Below are 14,346 nucleotides of genomic sequence, written 5' to 3'. Positions count from 1 at the left end.
CATGTGGACGTAAGTGTAATTAATAACAAGGCGGTGAAATAAGTTACATAGACATTTATTTAATAAACTTGAATGAGAAACAAAGGCAAAAAATGGGGTTCTAAAAAACAACAGTTGCATCCAGCCACCTTGGGCTGCCAATAGCAAATCACATCTGTACATGTAGTGCTCCGTCTCTCTAATATACACGTCTGGATATGGAGAAGATCCAGTAAAGATACATCCATGTAGAGCTTCATACATGTACAGTGCAAAGCTGAGTGATGGAGGATAAGTGGTTTTATATCCTGGAAAGCAGCGCGCTGGGGGTACATCAAACTGTTAGGGAACACAGGGAATGGGATCCAGCTCACACTTAAAAATCAACATTTTCTGCCAATAAAACCTGTTGGTATCCAGAAAGCATTTGGCCTCCGTGTATTCATGTTGCCAAGGGGTAGCATGGTTTGGAGGTATATCCACGAAGGGCACGCCCAATCTCCTTGCAGGGGGGGCAATTAGTATTTAAGTGTTGAAGTCATGACTTTCTTTGTTAAATGTTCCTCTTATTCTTTGCCTGCAACAGAAAAAGGCATTTCTATATTAAGTTACACAACCAGACCATTGCTATGGCCTAAAGGCCATTTACTGATGTGGATGCTAAATTAGTGACCCCCAACCAGTGGTTCCTCAGCAACATGTTGCTCCCCAATCCCTTGGCTGTTCCCAGTGGCCTCAAAGCAGGTGCCTATTAATGAATTTCTGGCTTGGAGGCAAGTTTTGGTTGCATAAAACCCATGTGTACTACCATACAAAACCTCCTGTAGGCTCCTGTCCCTGGCAGAACAGGACTATTTCCTTAAAACAACAGGGACCCCATAACATAATTGGCCTTTGATTTTGCTTAGAAATTCTGTGGAGTCATTAAATTGTCTGTGTTTAAGTAGCGACACCTTTGTGTGTGAATGTGAGGTTTGAACAGCAGATTGGCACAAATAGAACATACAAGGATTTAATGAGGACTCTTACCTGCTCTTCTGTCTGATCTCACTCTCTATGTACCCAAATGGAGCCTTGACCCACTCAACCCCATTCATACTGTGCCGACCCAAAGGAACCTGAGGCAGTTTCTTCATATTCAGTTCATGGATTTCTCTAGCAGAATATATTCTCCCTAGGGACAGAGATAATATGTGTCATGTTCTGTTACTAGCCATACAGATGAACTACATTATATCTACTCGAGTTTCATGTTCCCCCTGGGTGACGGAGAGGGAGGGAACCCATCTACCGACACTTTCAACAACTCAGAAATTCAGAGCTTTATATTTGGAATAAATGATTCCACCTAGCACCCCCCACTTCCAAAAGCCTTCAGCTGTCAGGTTAAATGCATACAAGAGGGGTGCCTAAAAGAACCCCAAAAACAGAAGGACCTGCCACACAATGGGATACCTGTTTCACAGTGCAATGTTATTCTCTCCTCTTCAACCTTCCTTTGAGTGTACTGTAGAAGGGGGTCAAGGAACTGTGGCATAAATACCTATTGTGCCCACAAACAGATTTGAGTTATTTCTGATGACAGTTGAGTGGCCAGATACAGTACAGAACCCTCAGATGTCTGACAGTGGTACAGTCCTGGCTGATACCAGATCACAAAAGCAGAAAATCATATAAGGTTGAATATTGGGAAATTTGCCCCTAAGAATGCAGGTATTTTTAAAAGAGGTTTTACCATAACTTCATGGAGTAAAGCCATACTCTAAGCCCAGCCACTGATGCCACTTACCCGGAGGTACTGCTTGGAAAGTTGATGAGAATAGGGGTTGTACTCTGCCGAATCATAATCTCTGAGAAAAGCGACACCCTACAGACGGTACAAGAAAGCAAATAGAGCAGTAGTTAAACATCTGTAGGGGAGGCTGCTGCAAGCTGTTTACAAGTATAAAGGCAGTGCAATGCTGTAATATAACCCACTTCCTGGTATTTACCCTTTTAAACATTAAAGCAATCATGGGTGCTCATTAGTTAACAATGGTCCTATTAGGCCCAGTGCCTTCATTATTCTACCTGCAGTACAATAATGATAGCTAATTGCTGATTGAGTTATGGCACCAGGGCAAATGTAAACTTACAAAAGCATACTGGGAGAGAACCGTGGATATTGGGCGTCAGCTTTGCTGCATTTGAACAAGTTGGCAGCCTATTGGCCTGTGTATCGACCCAAAGTGCTGACTGGACCAGAAGGACTATCCCAGCAGCTGGCTACTGCATCAACATGACACGGCACAACCGCCAATTAGATCAATGGAATATGCCAGCTTTAGGGTGAAGACACATGGAGCTACTTGTCACAGCTACTAATTGCCAGAAAATACCCTGCCATAGACGTGAGAATTGCTAAAACACACTTAGAGACAATTATCAGTAAATGATCAGCATTGTCTATTTTAGTAGCCACGACAAGTAGCTGCTACTTTTCACCCATTTTCACCATTCTTTATAAGGCAATCTTCAGCACGCACCTTTTTATTGCAATACTTCAAGTACTGCCCAAGGACAGAGCGCCTCCTTCTCTCTATGTCTCTTGCTGACTGCCCATCTACATAGTTCTGGATGGTTTTCTGTAAGGGATCAGAGACACGCTCAGTCCACCTCTTGTGCTGCATCTCTTTCCTACGCAGCTCCAAATTCTCTGTCTTCTGCAGATACTTTGTCAGGTTCTGAGAGAGAAGGATAAATGGGTACAAGATCCTGGCAGAGATTCTTTGCTTAGATGGCCAACAAACCTATTTTTTTCCCTATATGCAACTACACAACGGGGTATAAAAAGTGATCTACAGTATAACTTTAAGTGATAAAGGCGTTTATTAATTATATGGGAGGGTCTTAGTGCTCCTTTGCTCCTTTTTTACTTTCATTTTTCACTGACTTTGCATCAGAAATGGCAGGGATCAATGCAATAAACCATAGCAGGGATGGGAATGTGATAGGGACCTTAGATTGTAAGCTCCACTGGGGCAGGGGCTGATGGGAATGTGATAGGGACCTTAGATTGTAAGCTCACTGGGGCAGGGACTGATGGGAATGTGATAGGGACCTTAGATTGTAAGCTCCACTGGGGCAGGGACTGATGGGAATGTGATAGGGACCTTAGATTGTAAGCTCACTGGGGCAGGGACTGATGGGAATGGGATAGGGACCTTAGATTGTAAGCTCACTGGGGCAGGGGCTGATGGGATGATGTTATAATCGCTGTAAAGTGCTACAGAATATGTTGGCTCTATGTAAATAATGGATAATAAATATAATACCTGGTTAAAGTGATTCTCTGCATCTAACACATTCTGCATGGTTTCTCTGATCTCTTGATTTTCTTCATCAACGATCATCTTGGGAAAGAGAGTAGCTTGGCTGAGAGTTGCACTTTAGCAATAACTGAAGCAGGGATAGGAGCATTAAATGGGGTGCAACAGGGTACTGCCCTATGTCATACCTGGATATTGGGCTTCTGTGCCAGCCAGTCTCGAGCCTTTCTGTTGGATGCAGTAGACATGATTCTGGCTCCAGGACATGAGTGAATTAGCCTTCCCACACAGCCACTGTCTCTGGAAGATTCTTTTTCCTGGGAAGAAAACAAAAGTTGGATCTTGGGAACATTTAGAAACTCATCTTAATATTAAGCACTCATTTTTATCCTGGTAGCTCACATTTAGGTTGGTCTAAAGGTGGCCATACACGCACCGATATTATCGTACGAAACCTCGTTTCGTACGATAATCGGTGCGTGTATGGCATGTCAGCGAGCCGACCGATATCGCAGGAAGCTGCTGAAATCGGTCGGCTCGCTGATCGGCCAAGTTAGAAAATTTTGATCGGGCGCCATAGAAGGCGCCTGACCAAAATTCTCCCTTCAGAGCTGAATCGGCAGAAGGAGGTAGAAATCCTATTGTTTCTACCTCCTTACCTGCCGATTCAGCCCTGAATGGTGTGTGGCGGATCTGACGATGTTTCGTGCGACCGATGGTCGTACGAAACATCGTCGGATCGCCACGTGTATGGCCAGCTTGACTCTAAGTCACACACTTAGCTCCGTGCCCTCTTCACAGCCAACTTCTCTGCCATGCTTTATCCTGTCCCTTTATGTTTATAATCTGCAAATTATGCCACAGCCCACCTCAAGGGACAGCCTCTTCAGAGCCACCAGGCCACGCCCCCAATCCCTTTAAACTGTTGAGTTAATTAAAGGGACACTAGCATCTAAACTTGTGCTAAATCAGCAGTTAGATCAGATTAATGGAGGATTTTGATCTTTAATGGGGACCACTCACGGGCTGAGGTGCCATATATCAGACCAGCAATCCCAAGTGCAATTGGACCACAAACACAAAGTGCACTAATGCAATATATTAGCCTGTGAGCCAACTGGTCGGATCACTTGAAAGAACTGGGGGCCAGTGACGACACAGTAGATATTCCCAAGCTGGTTCGTCCACTTTTCCATTTTCTTTGATTGGCTCTGATGATTATTTCCAAATGTTATGGAGTTGCTACACACATATACAGATCAGTCCGAAATCAAAGGAACTGTATGAAAACTGTGGGTGCGTTGCCATCTTCATCAGGATTAATCAGAAGTACGATTGAGATGCAAGGGAAAAGAAACAACTCCAGGCTGTAATTTTAGGAGACCTAGCTACATGAAGTAATATAAAACTGTCCTACACTAATCACACATACTGTATATATCAAAGAGAAATATTGTGCGAAGGGATTGGTTTAATAAATAATCCATGCATAGGCTGTCTGACATCCACCCCCCACCAGTTCCATATAAGAAAGCCTTAGAACAAGGACAGGCCCAGGCTTGCAGTTAATCACAGGCTCGCAGAACAATGGTCCCTGCCAGTAGCCATAACAATCTGCCAATGGCACGTCTCATGTCTGACACACAGGCCTATGGGGGCAAGCAGGTCATTGTGGGATAGCATTGTCTGCTAATGGTTGTCATTAACAGTCTCTGTGTACTGAGAGCCAAAGCCTGTCTCACAAGGAACAATAATGAAAACAAGAGGTGTTTCTTACTTTCCATTAATATAATGTGTCTCCTGGTCTGTTCTTTCCCCAGAACCCGCCTGCAGCCAATCTGCTTTGAAGCCCTAAGGGTGAAGACACACTGAGCTACTAGTAGCAGCTATTTTTTCATGGCTACTAAACTCCAGAAAATCCCCTTCCATAGACAATACTGAGAATTTCCTCTTCTAAAACACACATAGGCACTGTTTTCAGTAAATGATCAGCATTTAGTAGCCGTGACAAGTAGCACCATGGGTCTTCACCCTAAAAGTCAGTGGGCTGATCAGGCAAATGAACGTATATATGCATTTCTGTATGTTTATTGCTATTAGTATATTGTATATGCAGTGCTGTGCAGGCAGGGCTCAACTACTGCAATAAGCAAACAATATATACATATGGTTACAACTGTGCCACGTGTTCAGTGCCATCCAAGGGTGAGCTATGCTAGTGTAAAAGCTTAATGTATGTCATTATTATTGTGAAAAATGATCCAAAAACGTAAGTTATCATATACACATACAGCAGCATGCACTTTTAAAGGCAGTGACAGATACAGCTCCTGTTTGTAAAATAGCAGCTAAAGCTATATATTTTCAGGAATAAAGCAGCCCAAAACTACAGACCTGACTGCCTACAGAGTGCTTCTGGCAGATGACTTGTTTCCTGCTTACATAGGGGACATTCACAAGCAGCCCGATCCTCTGGTTCGCCACTGGCAGCTGGGTTTGTATTTTCAGGATGATCTAGTCCAGGAAAATACAACACTTTGGGCGAAACGATATGCCATTGCCATGATATTGGGTTCCTAGGGGTGGCACTGTTCATAAATATGAATTTTAGATGCCATTTAAACCTATCAAATCTTACAGCAGCCCCTCTGACATTTGCCATAAGCCACAGATTGCCAGTCTGGGCCTAGTAACATACTAGGTTTTAACCATGTGAAATTCTAGCCAGTGACTAACACTCTGCATTATTTATATGAGAGAGAGTAATGCAGACTAGGGTTGTCCAATGCACCTTCTCAGTCCAATTACAGGTGAGGTCATTGTTTTGACTGCTTCCCACACACAGGCCGACAGTTCATTAAATAAATGTTGATACAGCAGATCTAAGTGGTTTGATTGCAGTACAATCACCTACACTATGTGCTTGATGAGGTGAGATGTGAATGCAGTCTCCTGCTTTAGCTGCCTAATGCTAAATTATTATTATTATTAACATTTATTGATAAATTCCTCTAGGGGAGGTGACAAGCTAAGTGGAAACATTTCTTAAGACACACAAACACACACATATATATATATATATATATATACATACACACAATAATAATATTATTATTGCGTATTTATACAAAACAAATAACTAACATTTGAGCTGTACTTACTTTGTGCTGAGTACCAGGCAGCAAGCCATTGGGGATCTCATCGCTCTGCATTGTAATTTTTCCATCCTTCATTAGACTTCTGCATCCTGCCGACATCTCAGATCTACATGTAACCTACACAGAAATATAATAACTGCATTAATGCCTTCCTACTATCTGTATGAGTGGCGCCACTGCTTGCTATACATATATATATATATACACTCCACATAAATTGTTGATAACCGGTTTGTATGACACAAAGGAGCCCTGCACAATGCTCAGGTAACATAGTCTGACAAGCTCCTCCAGGTTTCACTATAGACATTTATGGAGAATGACTGAATAGGTATGGAAACTTCAAAACAAATGTGAAGAGAAGAATGGAATAGTCTGTGCCCCCCCCCCCCCTTTTTTGTCTGTTTTATTATAAGTTAAGCATATGAATACAGTATAAATTGCATTTTCAAAAATGTTACACACATTGTACGTTGTACTTCTACCTACATTGTAGCTCCCACGGGGCCCTTAGAAATGCCTCTGACTGGATAACCACCTTTTAATGCCTGATTAAACAACTTATACCATGCACAAGAATAGGCTTGCCCAGTCTGTAGCCCCCCAGCCACTGCTGAACTACAGTACATGGCAACGCCAACAAATTCAGCTGTAGGCAGACCCTCAGAATTGCTGTCCATTAATGAGGGGCAGCCCAGGTTTAGAATAATTAGTTATGAAAGTCTGTTATATAAATAAAAGATACTAAGACCCATGTTAGAGCCCTCTAAACCTTGGCAGTAAGAAGACATTTGTCATAAATTTTCCACTGGGCCCCCCATCCTTCCCTCGCCCCCCCATCCCTCCCTCGCCCCCCCATCCCTCCCTCACCCCCCATCCCTCCCTCACCCCCCATCCCTCCCTCACCCCTGCATCCCTCCCTCACCCCCCATCCTTCCCTCACCCCCCCATCCCTCCCTCACCCCCCATCCTTCCCTCACCCCCCCATCCCTCCCTCACCCCCCATCCCTCCCTCACCCCCCCATCCTTCCCTCAGCCCCCCATCCTTCCCCCACCCCCCATCCCTCCCTCACCCCCCCATCCCTCCCTCACCCCCGCATCCCTCCCTCACCCCCCCATCCCTCCCTCACCCCCCCATCCCTCCCTCACCCCTGCATCCCTCCCTCACCCCCCCATCCCTCCCTCACCCCCGCATCCCTCCCTCACCCCCCCATCCTTCCCTCACCCCTGCATCCCTCCCTCACCCCCCCCATCCCCCCTTTGCCCCCTATCCCTCCCTTGCCCCCCATCCCTCCCTCGACCCCCCATCCCTCCCTCGCCCCCGCATCCCTCCCTCGCCCCCCCATCCCCCCTTTGCCCCCTATCCCTCCCTTGCCCCCCATCCCTCCCTCGACCCCCATCCCTCCCTCGCCCCCCCATCCCTCCCTCGACCCCCCATCCCTCCCTCGCCCCCCATCCCTCCCTCAACCCCCCATCCCTCCCTCGCCCCCGCATCCCTCCCTCGCCCCCCCATCCCCCCTTTGCCCCCGATCCCTCCCTCGACCCCCCATCCCTCCCTCGCCCCCCCATCCCCCCTTTGCCCCCCATCCCCCCCTCGCCCCCCATCCCCCCATTGACCCCCCATCCACCTTTGCCCCCCATCCCCCCTTGCCCCCAGCAGTGACAGGGTCTGCTTCCTCCATAGCTGTGCCCTGCCTGTAAGGCAGTTTCATGAATAACTTTTCAAGTAAATAACTCACCTGGGCCCTTTAGAGGGGTCCTTCAATGGCAGCAGTTCCACAGGTACAAGGAAAACTTCTCTGCAAGACAATAAATGGAAAGTTTAAATTGAAACTCATTAATTAAAACTTGTATTTTATAAGTTTTACTTTACTTTTCCTTCCCTGCCCAGAGCCAGTACCTTCCTGCTAGGCAGCAGCATATGGTCCCTGCACTTCCCTGTCACCACACAATAGCCCCACTGGGACACATCACTCCCTTTGCAAATGTAACTTCAATAGCTGTAGCGTAACCCTCCGCAGCCTGGGCTCTAGCTGCCAGCTCCGCGCAAAGCTCCCACACTGATAGGTAAGGTTTACAAGTAGGTCCCACCCAGTGCTTCTACCTCACATTATTAGACCCCTAATAACAGGCAAACTGGCCTAATGTGAAGACAATACATGTCTCAGAAAGTTACCGCTACTCTGATGTTCACTACACTGAAACCGTATATCATTCCACGACTGACACTGGGTATCCCTCCGCGGCATTAGGCGGCGTGTAGTCACCATGGCAACGCCATGTTTAGGTTGACAGGTGTCGCTCAGGGGCACGGTTTGACTGGCGGGTGGAAGACCAATCATCTTTGCCAAAAGTAGGAGATGGGCGGTACAGGGAATTCCGTAGGGCGAATAAGATTGTGAGTTCAAAGAGGGGGCGACGTGAGGCCGAGTGATTGCGTTTTATTTCTTCCAGAGCAGAGTTAGGAGAGGTGAGAAGGCTGTTATGGGGGAACTGAGTAGGTCACTATCTATTGCTTGCTTAAAGGCAACCTAAACCTATATATTATTCTGTCAAATGGAAATATCAAGAGCTGGTTATAAGCTTTGTTATAATTCCCAGAATCCGGAAGGGGGCGCAATTTACTACGAGGCATGAATTCATACCATTAAATATGTGGGAGACAGAGTAATGGCTCCCTCTGTAGGTGGGACTGTTGCTTGCTGATGTGTTGCAGTGAGTTATAATAAGGAAAGCAGTTGCACGCCTTGTTGCTATGGGTTGGACCGCCTAACTACACGTTGCCCTTCATTTTGTACTACAGTGGGGGTAGCAATGTTCTTTTCAGGCTAATGTATAGTATTTTGACATGCCTAATATCTCTTCCTACAGTTTAGGTCTGGAAAATCATGAACCAGATACAGAATTTGCTTTACGACTCCTTGATAAAGACGCAGCACGTGGAGGCCGCAGCGCTCATAAGGATAAAAGAGGGGGCTGTGTTCCCTTCACCCCCACGCTTCCAGGTAAGGTGAATTTGGGCTTCCTTGTCCTACATTCATTGCCCCTATTCTGTAGGTTCAGCTTGGTACTCCCACTGCCAGGCTCATTCCCCAGTACACATGGGCAGAAGATGGCCGTGCCCTCACCCACACATAAAAAGCTGTATAATAAAAGGCCTTTAAAGATTAAACATGAAACCCTAATTATTTTTTTTATTAAATCATCCATACCTGTTATAAATGCATTTAAAAATCTGAGCTGTCAATCATATTTTGCCTGCCCTGCCTCTATGCCTGCGGCATAGAGGCGGAGCAGGCAATATATGATTGACAGCTCAGATTTTTAATTACAATTACTTTAATTTTCCATTCAGCACTTTCTAGATATCACTTAAGGTCCCCATACACGGGCCGATTCTAGCTGCCGATATGGGTCCCCTAGACCGACACGGCGGCTTATCGGCTCGTGTATGGGCACAAATGACTGGCCTGCCCGACCGACATCTGTCCTGAAATCGGCCAGATATCGATCGGGCAGGTTAAAAAATTTAGTCGGATCAAGGACCGCATCGGCCCATTGATGCTGTCCCCTAACTGACTGCGCCTATTACCGGCGTTCTAATTCGATCATTTGGCCCCAGGGCCAAACTACCGAATTAACCTAAATTCACCCGATATCGCCCACCTGTAGGTGGGGATATCGGGAGAAGATCCGCTCGCTTGACGACCTCACCAAGCAAGTGGATCTTATCGTGTATGGCCACCTTTAGTGGCAAATGCACAAGATTTTTGGGGTGATACAAAGCTTGCCTTAATAATACTGTACACAAAATGGTGCCAGCCTGCTGGATGTGACTGTAAATTCCAAGACTAAAGGGGAAAAAAATTAAATAGTTTATATGGTATAAGTAACTTTTATTTTGCTTTACTAATATGATAGAAAAGGATTTGGAATTATTTTTTATGGTGACAGGTCTCTTTTAAAGGTGCTTATTTGCTGCATGACAGACACTGAAAGCAACATGGGTTTCTACAGATATTTTTTTATACTTCCCAGGTACAACCGCAGATAATGAAAACTATAGTAGATGCCTTTAAGAACCCATCTGCACTAAGGAAAGAAGGGCTTCAGTTATGGGACAAGAGCTACCACTGTGTGCGGGCTGATAAAAATTCCATCTATGCAAAATGTGTAAGTTTAATATTAAGCACTTTCACCCCCCCCCCCCTCCTTCCATCTTGTGGAAAATACCTCCCCCTCTTGATCAGTATATCAGTCAGTATATCAGTGGACTCCAATTAGTTTTTGATCAGAGGAACCATAATTAGTCCCATAAATTGCCAACTGACATAATATTGGCAGATTGGCATTTCCCCCTGTGATGTTTATATCAAGGATATTCTTATGAGCCTTTATACGAATAAGGGACTAGCCCCTAGAGCTACCAGAACATACTGAGACATTTATTAATGCACCAATTAATTGCACCAATTTTGGTGAGGTGCAGCACAATTGCGTCAAATAAATGCCCCCCCCTGCAACCGTAATGAGACTGCCCCCAATAAGGGGTAATTATATCTTAGTTGGGATCAAGTACAGGTACTGTTTTATTATTACAGAGAAAAGGGAATCATTTAACCATTAAATAAACCCAATAGGGCTGTTCTGCCCCCAATAAGGGGTAATTATATCTTAGTTGGGATCAAGTACATGTACTGTTTTATTATTACAGAGAAAAGGGAATCATTTAACCATTAAATAAACCCAATAGGGCTGTTCTGCCCCCAATAAGGGGTAATTATATCTTAGTTGGGATCAAGTACAGGTACTGTTTTATTATTACAGAGAAAAGGGAATCCTTTAACCATTAAATAAACCCAATAGGGCTGTTCTGCCCCCAATAAGGGGTAATTATATCTTAGTTGGGATCAAGTACAGGTACTGTTTTATTATTACAGAGAAAAGGGAATCCTTTAACCATTAAATAAACCCAATAGGGCTGTTCTGCCCCCAATAAGGGGTAATTATATCTTAGTTGGGATCAAGTACAGGTACTGTTTTATTATTACAGAGAAAAGGGAATCATTTAACCATTAAATAAACCCAATAGGGCTGTTCTGCCCCCAATAAGGGATAATTATATCTTAGTTGGGATCAAGTACAGGTACTGTTTTATTATTACAAAGAAAAGGGAATCATTTAACCATGAAATAAACCCAATAGGGCTGTTCTGCCCCCAATAAGGGGTAATTATATCTTAGTTGGGATCAAGTACAGGTACTGTTTTATTATTACAGAGAAATGGGAATCATTTAACCATTAAATAAACCCAATAGGGCTGTTCTGCCCCCAATAAGGGGTAATTATATCTTAGTTGGGATCAAGTACAGGTACTGTTTTATTATTACAGAGAAAAGAGAATCATTTAACCATTAAATAAATCCAATAGGACTGTTCTGCCCCAATAAGGGGTATTTATATCTTAGTTGGGATCAAGTACAGGTACTGTTTTATTTTTACAGAGAAAAGGGAATCATTTAACCATGAAATAAACCCAATAGGGCTGTTCTGCCCCAATAAGGGGTAATTATATCTTAGTTGGGATCAAGTACAGGAACTGTTTTATTATTACAGAGAAATGGGAATCATTTAACCATTAAATAAACCCAATAGGGCTGTTCTGCCCCCAATAAGGGGTAATTATATCTTAGTTGGGATCAAGTACAGGTACTGTTTTATTATTACAGAGAAAAGGGAATCATTTAACCATTAAATAAATCCAATAGGACTGTTCTGCCCCAATAAGGGGTATTTATATCTTAGTTGGGATCAAGTACAGGTACTGTTTTATTTTTACAGAGAAAAGGGAATCATTTAACCATGAAATAAACCCAATAGGGCTGTTCTGCCCCAATAAGGGGTAATTATATCTTAGTTGGGATCAAGTACAGGTACTGTTTTATTATTACAGAGAAAAGGCAAATCAGTTTTAAAAATGTGAATTATTTGATTAAAATGGTGACTATGGGAGATGGCCTTCCTGTAATTCAGAACCTATATCTCTAGTCACTCTCATTTAAACTTTTTGGGAAGTTTTTACCAAATAAATTATTGATGTATTTATGTTGCATTGTGACCAGGATGACGGGGGACTTGTGTTGGTAAAGACAAAGTCAAATATCCTGCTTGCAACTTACCGGGATGGCATGTACCCCAGTGTGTGCGTGGAGGCCGCTGAGACATTAGGTAAGTGTATTCACACACCATTTGTTGCCACAGTTCCGGAGGGGGCAATGGGGTACATTTAAGCCTTCATATCGTAATATAGACTTTTCCCTCCAGATTAGAAAAGTTGTTTTCTCACAGTTCCTGCCATTAGCATTATAGACTTGTAAATAGAGACTTTCATGAAGTAAATGTACATTTTAATCTGTAATTAATCTTTTTCAGGTTCTTATTTCAGAGAGAAAGAAATCTGATCTCCAAATAAAACTACAGGGGATGAAGATTCTCAGCTGCTAATAGGACTGTTTGGCTGCAGGTCATTACCAGTGACGTCCCATAGCATCACTGTTTTATACATATACAGCGTACAATGAATGTGTCATTATCTGTCGTTTATAAAACCATGGCAATACATTGCAGTCATCTCATTGTTACTAAATACTCTTAGAATACACAACAGCCGTGGATATCCTGCAGTGATGTCATCATTTGTAATCGGTGCTTAGTGATGTGATTTGTGTCACATGACTTACTGAAACTTGTGTATAATGTTCCATAATCTTTAAGAAAGCACTTGCCCTGCAGCCTCATTCCTCTATATGGTGATGGAACCCCTCAGTGGGGCTCACTGGGCAAATTTCCCAGTGGGCAGTAACCCATAGCAACCAATCTGTGATTGGCTTTTTTCAGCCTGCTACAGGTAGAACAATGAAAGCAATTATTTGATTGGTTGACATGGGTTACTGCACATGGGCAAATAATGCTAATATTTTACAACTGGGGGTACATTAATTCTTAGCACATGTATAATCCAAGTTCCTGCAGTCAGTCTTTTTTATGTTCCCCTGTGTGCCAGAGATATACTTCCCCACGTGCCCTGCTTGTAGGTTCTGAATTCCTTCATCAGACCCACTGGCAGCATCCTCCACTGACTCTCAGCAAAGCACAGAGGAGACTGTGCAAAAACATTTTTGCTGCACAACCTGTGCTTTTATCATAATTAATTCTCTGCATTTTAGATGTTAAGCAAACTAATAATGGCTTGGCCCCTCCCTATCACCCTTCCGAATGCCAAGTGTGTGCTGCCAAACAAAACAACATGGAATGTATTTGTCAGTAATTCACAATAAATTAAGCCACATGTACGTCTGCAAGTGTAGGGAGCAAAGTGCAATTTTGAGCACAATCACCATTTTTTTCCCTCAAAATGCTGAGTTTTTTTTTCCCAGGATTCCCACATCATTGTGGTCACAAAGGGTAAATGCCCTTGATGCAATTGTGCTTTATTGCAAATTGCTTCAAATATTTTCCATTCGCTCCAGGATTCCACCCCCCCAGCGCAGCAGCACTTAATTCAGAATTCAGTGCAGGAAATGTAACTATACAGACGTTCAAGGAGCACATTTGGACACAAGTACCTTTAATAAAAGTGGTTTTATGTGCAACTGACTGTGGGAAAACTGCGGGGGCCACAACTGCACTTGCAGACATCTTGAGCCCTTTATTTCATAGTTAACTGGCTTTCTTTGTTTACTCCTTTTGTTGCTATAAGATCAGTCAACCAATGGGATGAAAACTCTGTTGATGTGATTTCATTTGGTACTTTGTAATAAATCATGTTGTACGATAAACTGGGAGTCAGTGACATGGTTGCTCTGTAATACTTATCTCTGCCCAGTAGAGGGCAGAGATAA

At 43.7% G+C, this 14,346-nt stretch overlaps 2 protein-coding genes across 3 annotated transcripts; one reads left to right on the top strand and one right to left on the bottom strand.

The window, feature by feature from the left end:
* Positions 1 to 39: 39 nt before the first annotated feature.
* fam228b (family with sequence similarity 228 member B) lies at positions 40 to 8,650 on the bottom strand. 2 transcript variants are annotated; one of them, NM_001126582.1, is given in 10 exon segments: positions 40 to 556; positions 1,009 to 1,153; positions 1,435 to 1,522; positions 1,769 to 1,846; positions 2,505 to 2,702; positions 3,294 to 3,371; positions 3,476 to 3,604; positions 6,449 to 6,562; positions 8,185 to 8,244; positions 8,622 to 8,650. In NM_001126582.1, coding segments are annotated over 8 exon segments (864 nt in total). In that variant the 5' UTR covers positions 6,545 to 6,562; positions 8,185 to 8,244; positions 8,622 to 8,650; the 3' UTR covers positions 40 to 504.
* Positions 8,651 to 8,791: 141 nt separating this feature from the next.
* pfn4 (profilin family member 4) lies at positions 8,792 to 14,283 on the top strand. Its single transcript, XM_002935979.5, has 5 exons — positions 8,792 to 8,915; positions 9,317 to 9,450; positions 10,484 to 10,618; positions 12,568 to 12,673; positions 12,878 to 14,283. Exons 2-5 carry the CDS (start codon positions 9,334 to 9,336, stop codon positions 12,904 to 12,906), a joined length of 387 nt encoding a protein of 128 aa, XP_002936025.1. The 5' UTR covers positions 8,792 to 8,915; positions 9,317 to 9,333; the 3' UTR covers positions 12,907 to 14,283.
* The last annotated feature ends 63 nt before the right edge of the window (positions 14,284 to 14,346 follow it).

The sequence above is a fragment of the Xenopus tropicalis genome, chromosome 5, assembly GCF_000004195.4.
Source record: "Xenopus tropicalis strain Nigerian chromosome 5, UCB_Xtro_10.0, whole genome shotgun sequence".
NCBI lineage: Eukaryota > Metazoa > Chordata > Amphibia > Anura > Pipidae > Xenopus > Xenopus tropicalis.
This window is presented reverse-complemented; position numbering and strand designations above follow the sequence as displayed.

What these genes read in the sequence shown, in the direction of transcription:
- pfn4 (XM_002935979.5), top strand. Translation starts at nt 9,334, where the DNA reads ATGAACCAGATACAGAATTTGCTTTACGACTCCTTGATAAAGACGCAG. An exon ending in ATTCCATCTATGCAAAATGT is followed by an intron (nt 10,619 to 12,567) that starts GTAAGTTTAATA and finishes CATTGTGACCAG; the next exon opens with GATGACGGGGGACTTGTGTT. An exon ending in GGAGGCCGCTGAGACATTAG is followed by an intron (nt 12,674 to 12,877) that starts GTAAGTGTATTC and finishes AATCTTTTTCAG; the next exon opens with GTTCTTATTTCAGAGAGAAA.
- fam228b (XM_012970053.2), bottom strand. Translation starts at nt 6,544, where the DNA reads ATGTCGGCAGGATGCAGAAGTCTAATGAAGGATGGAAAAATTACAATG. An exon ending in CACAGAAGCCCAATATCCAG is followed by an intron (nt 3,372 to 3,475) that starts GTATGACATAGG and finishes CTCTTTCCCAAG; the next exon opens with ATGATCGTTGATGAAGAAAA. An exon ending in GAGATCAGACAGAAGAGCAG is followed by an intron (nt 557 to 1,008) that starts GTAAGAGTCCTC and finishes TTTCTGTTGCAG; the next exon opens with GCAAAGAATAAGAGGAACAT.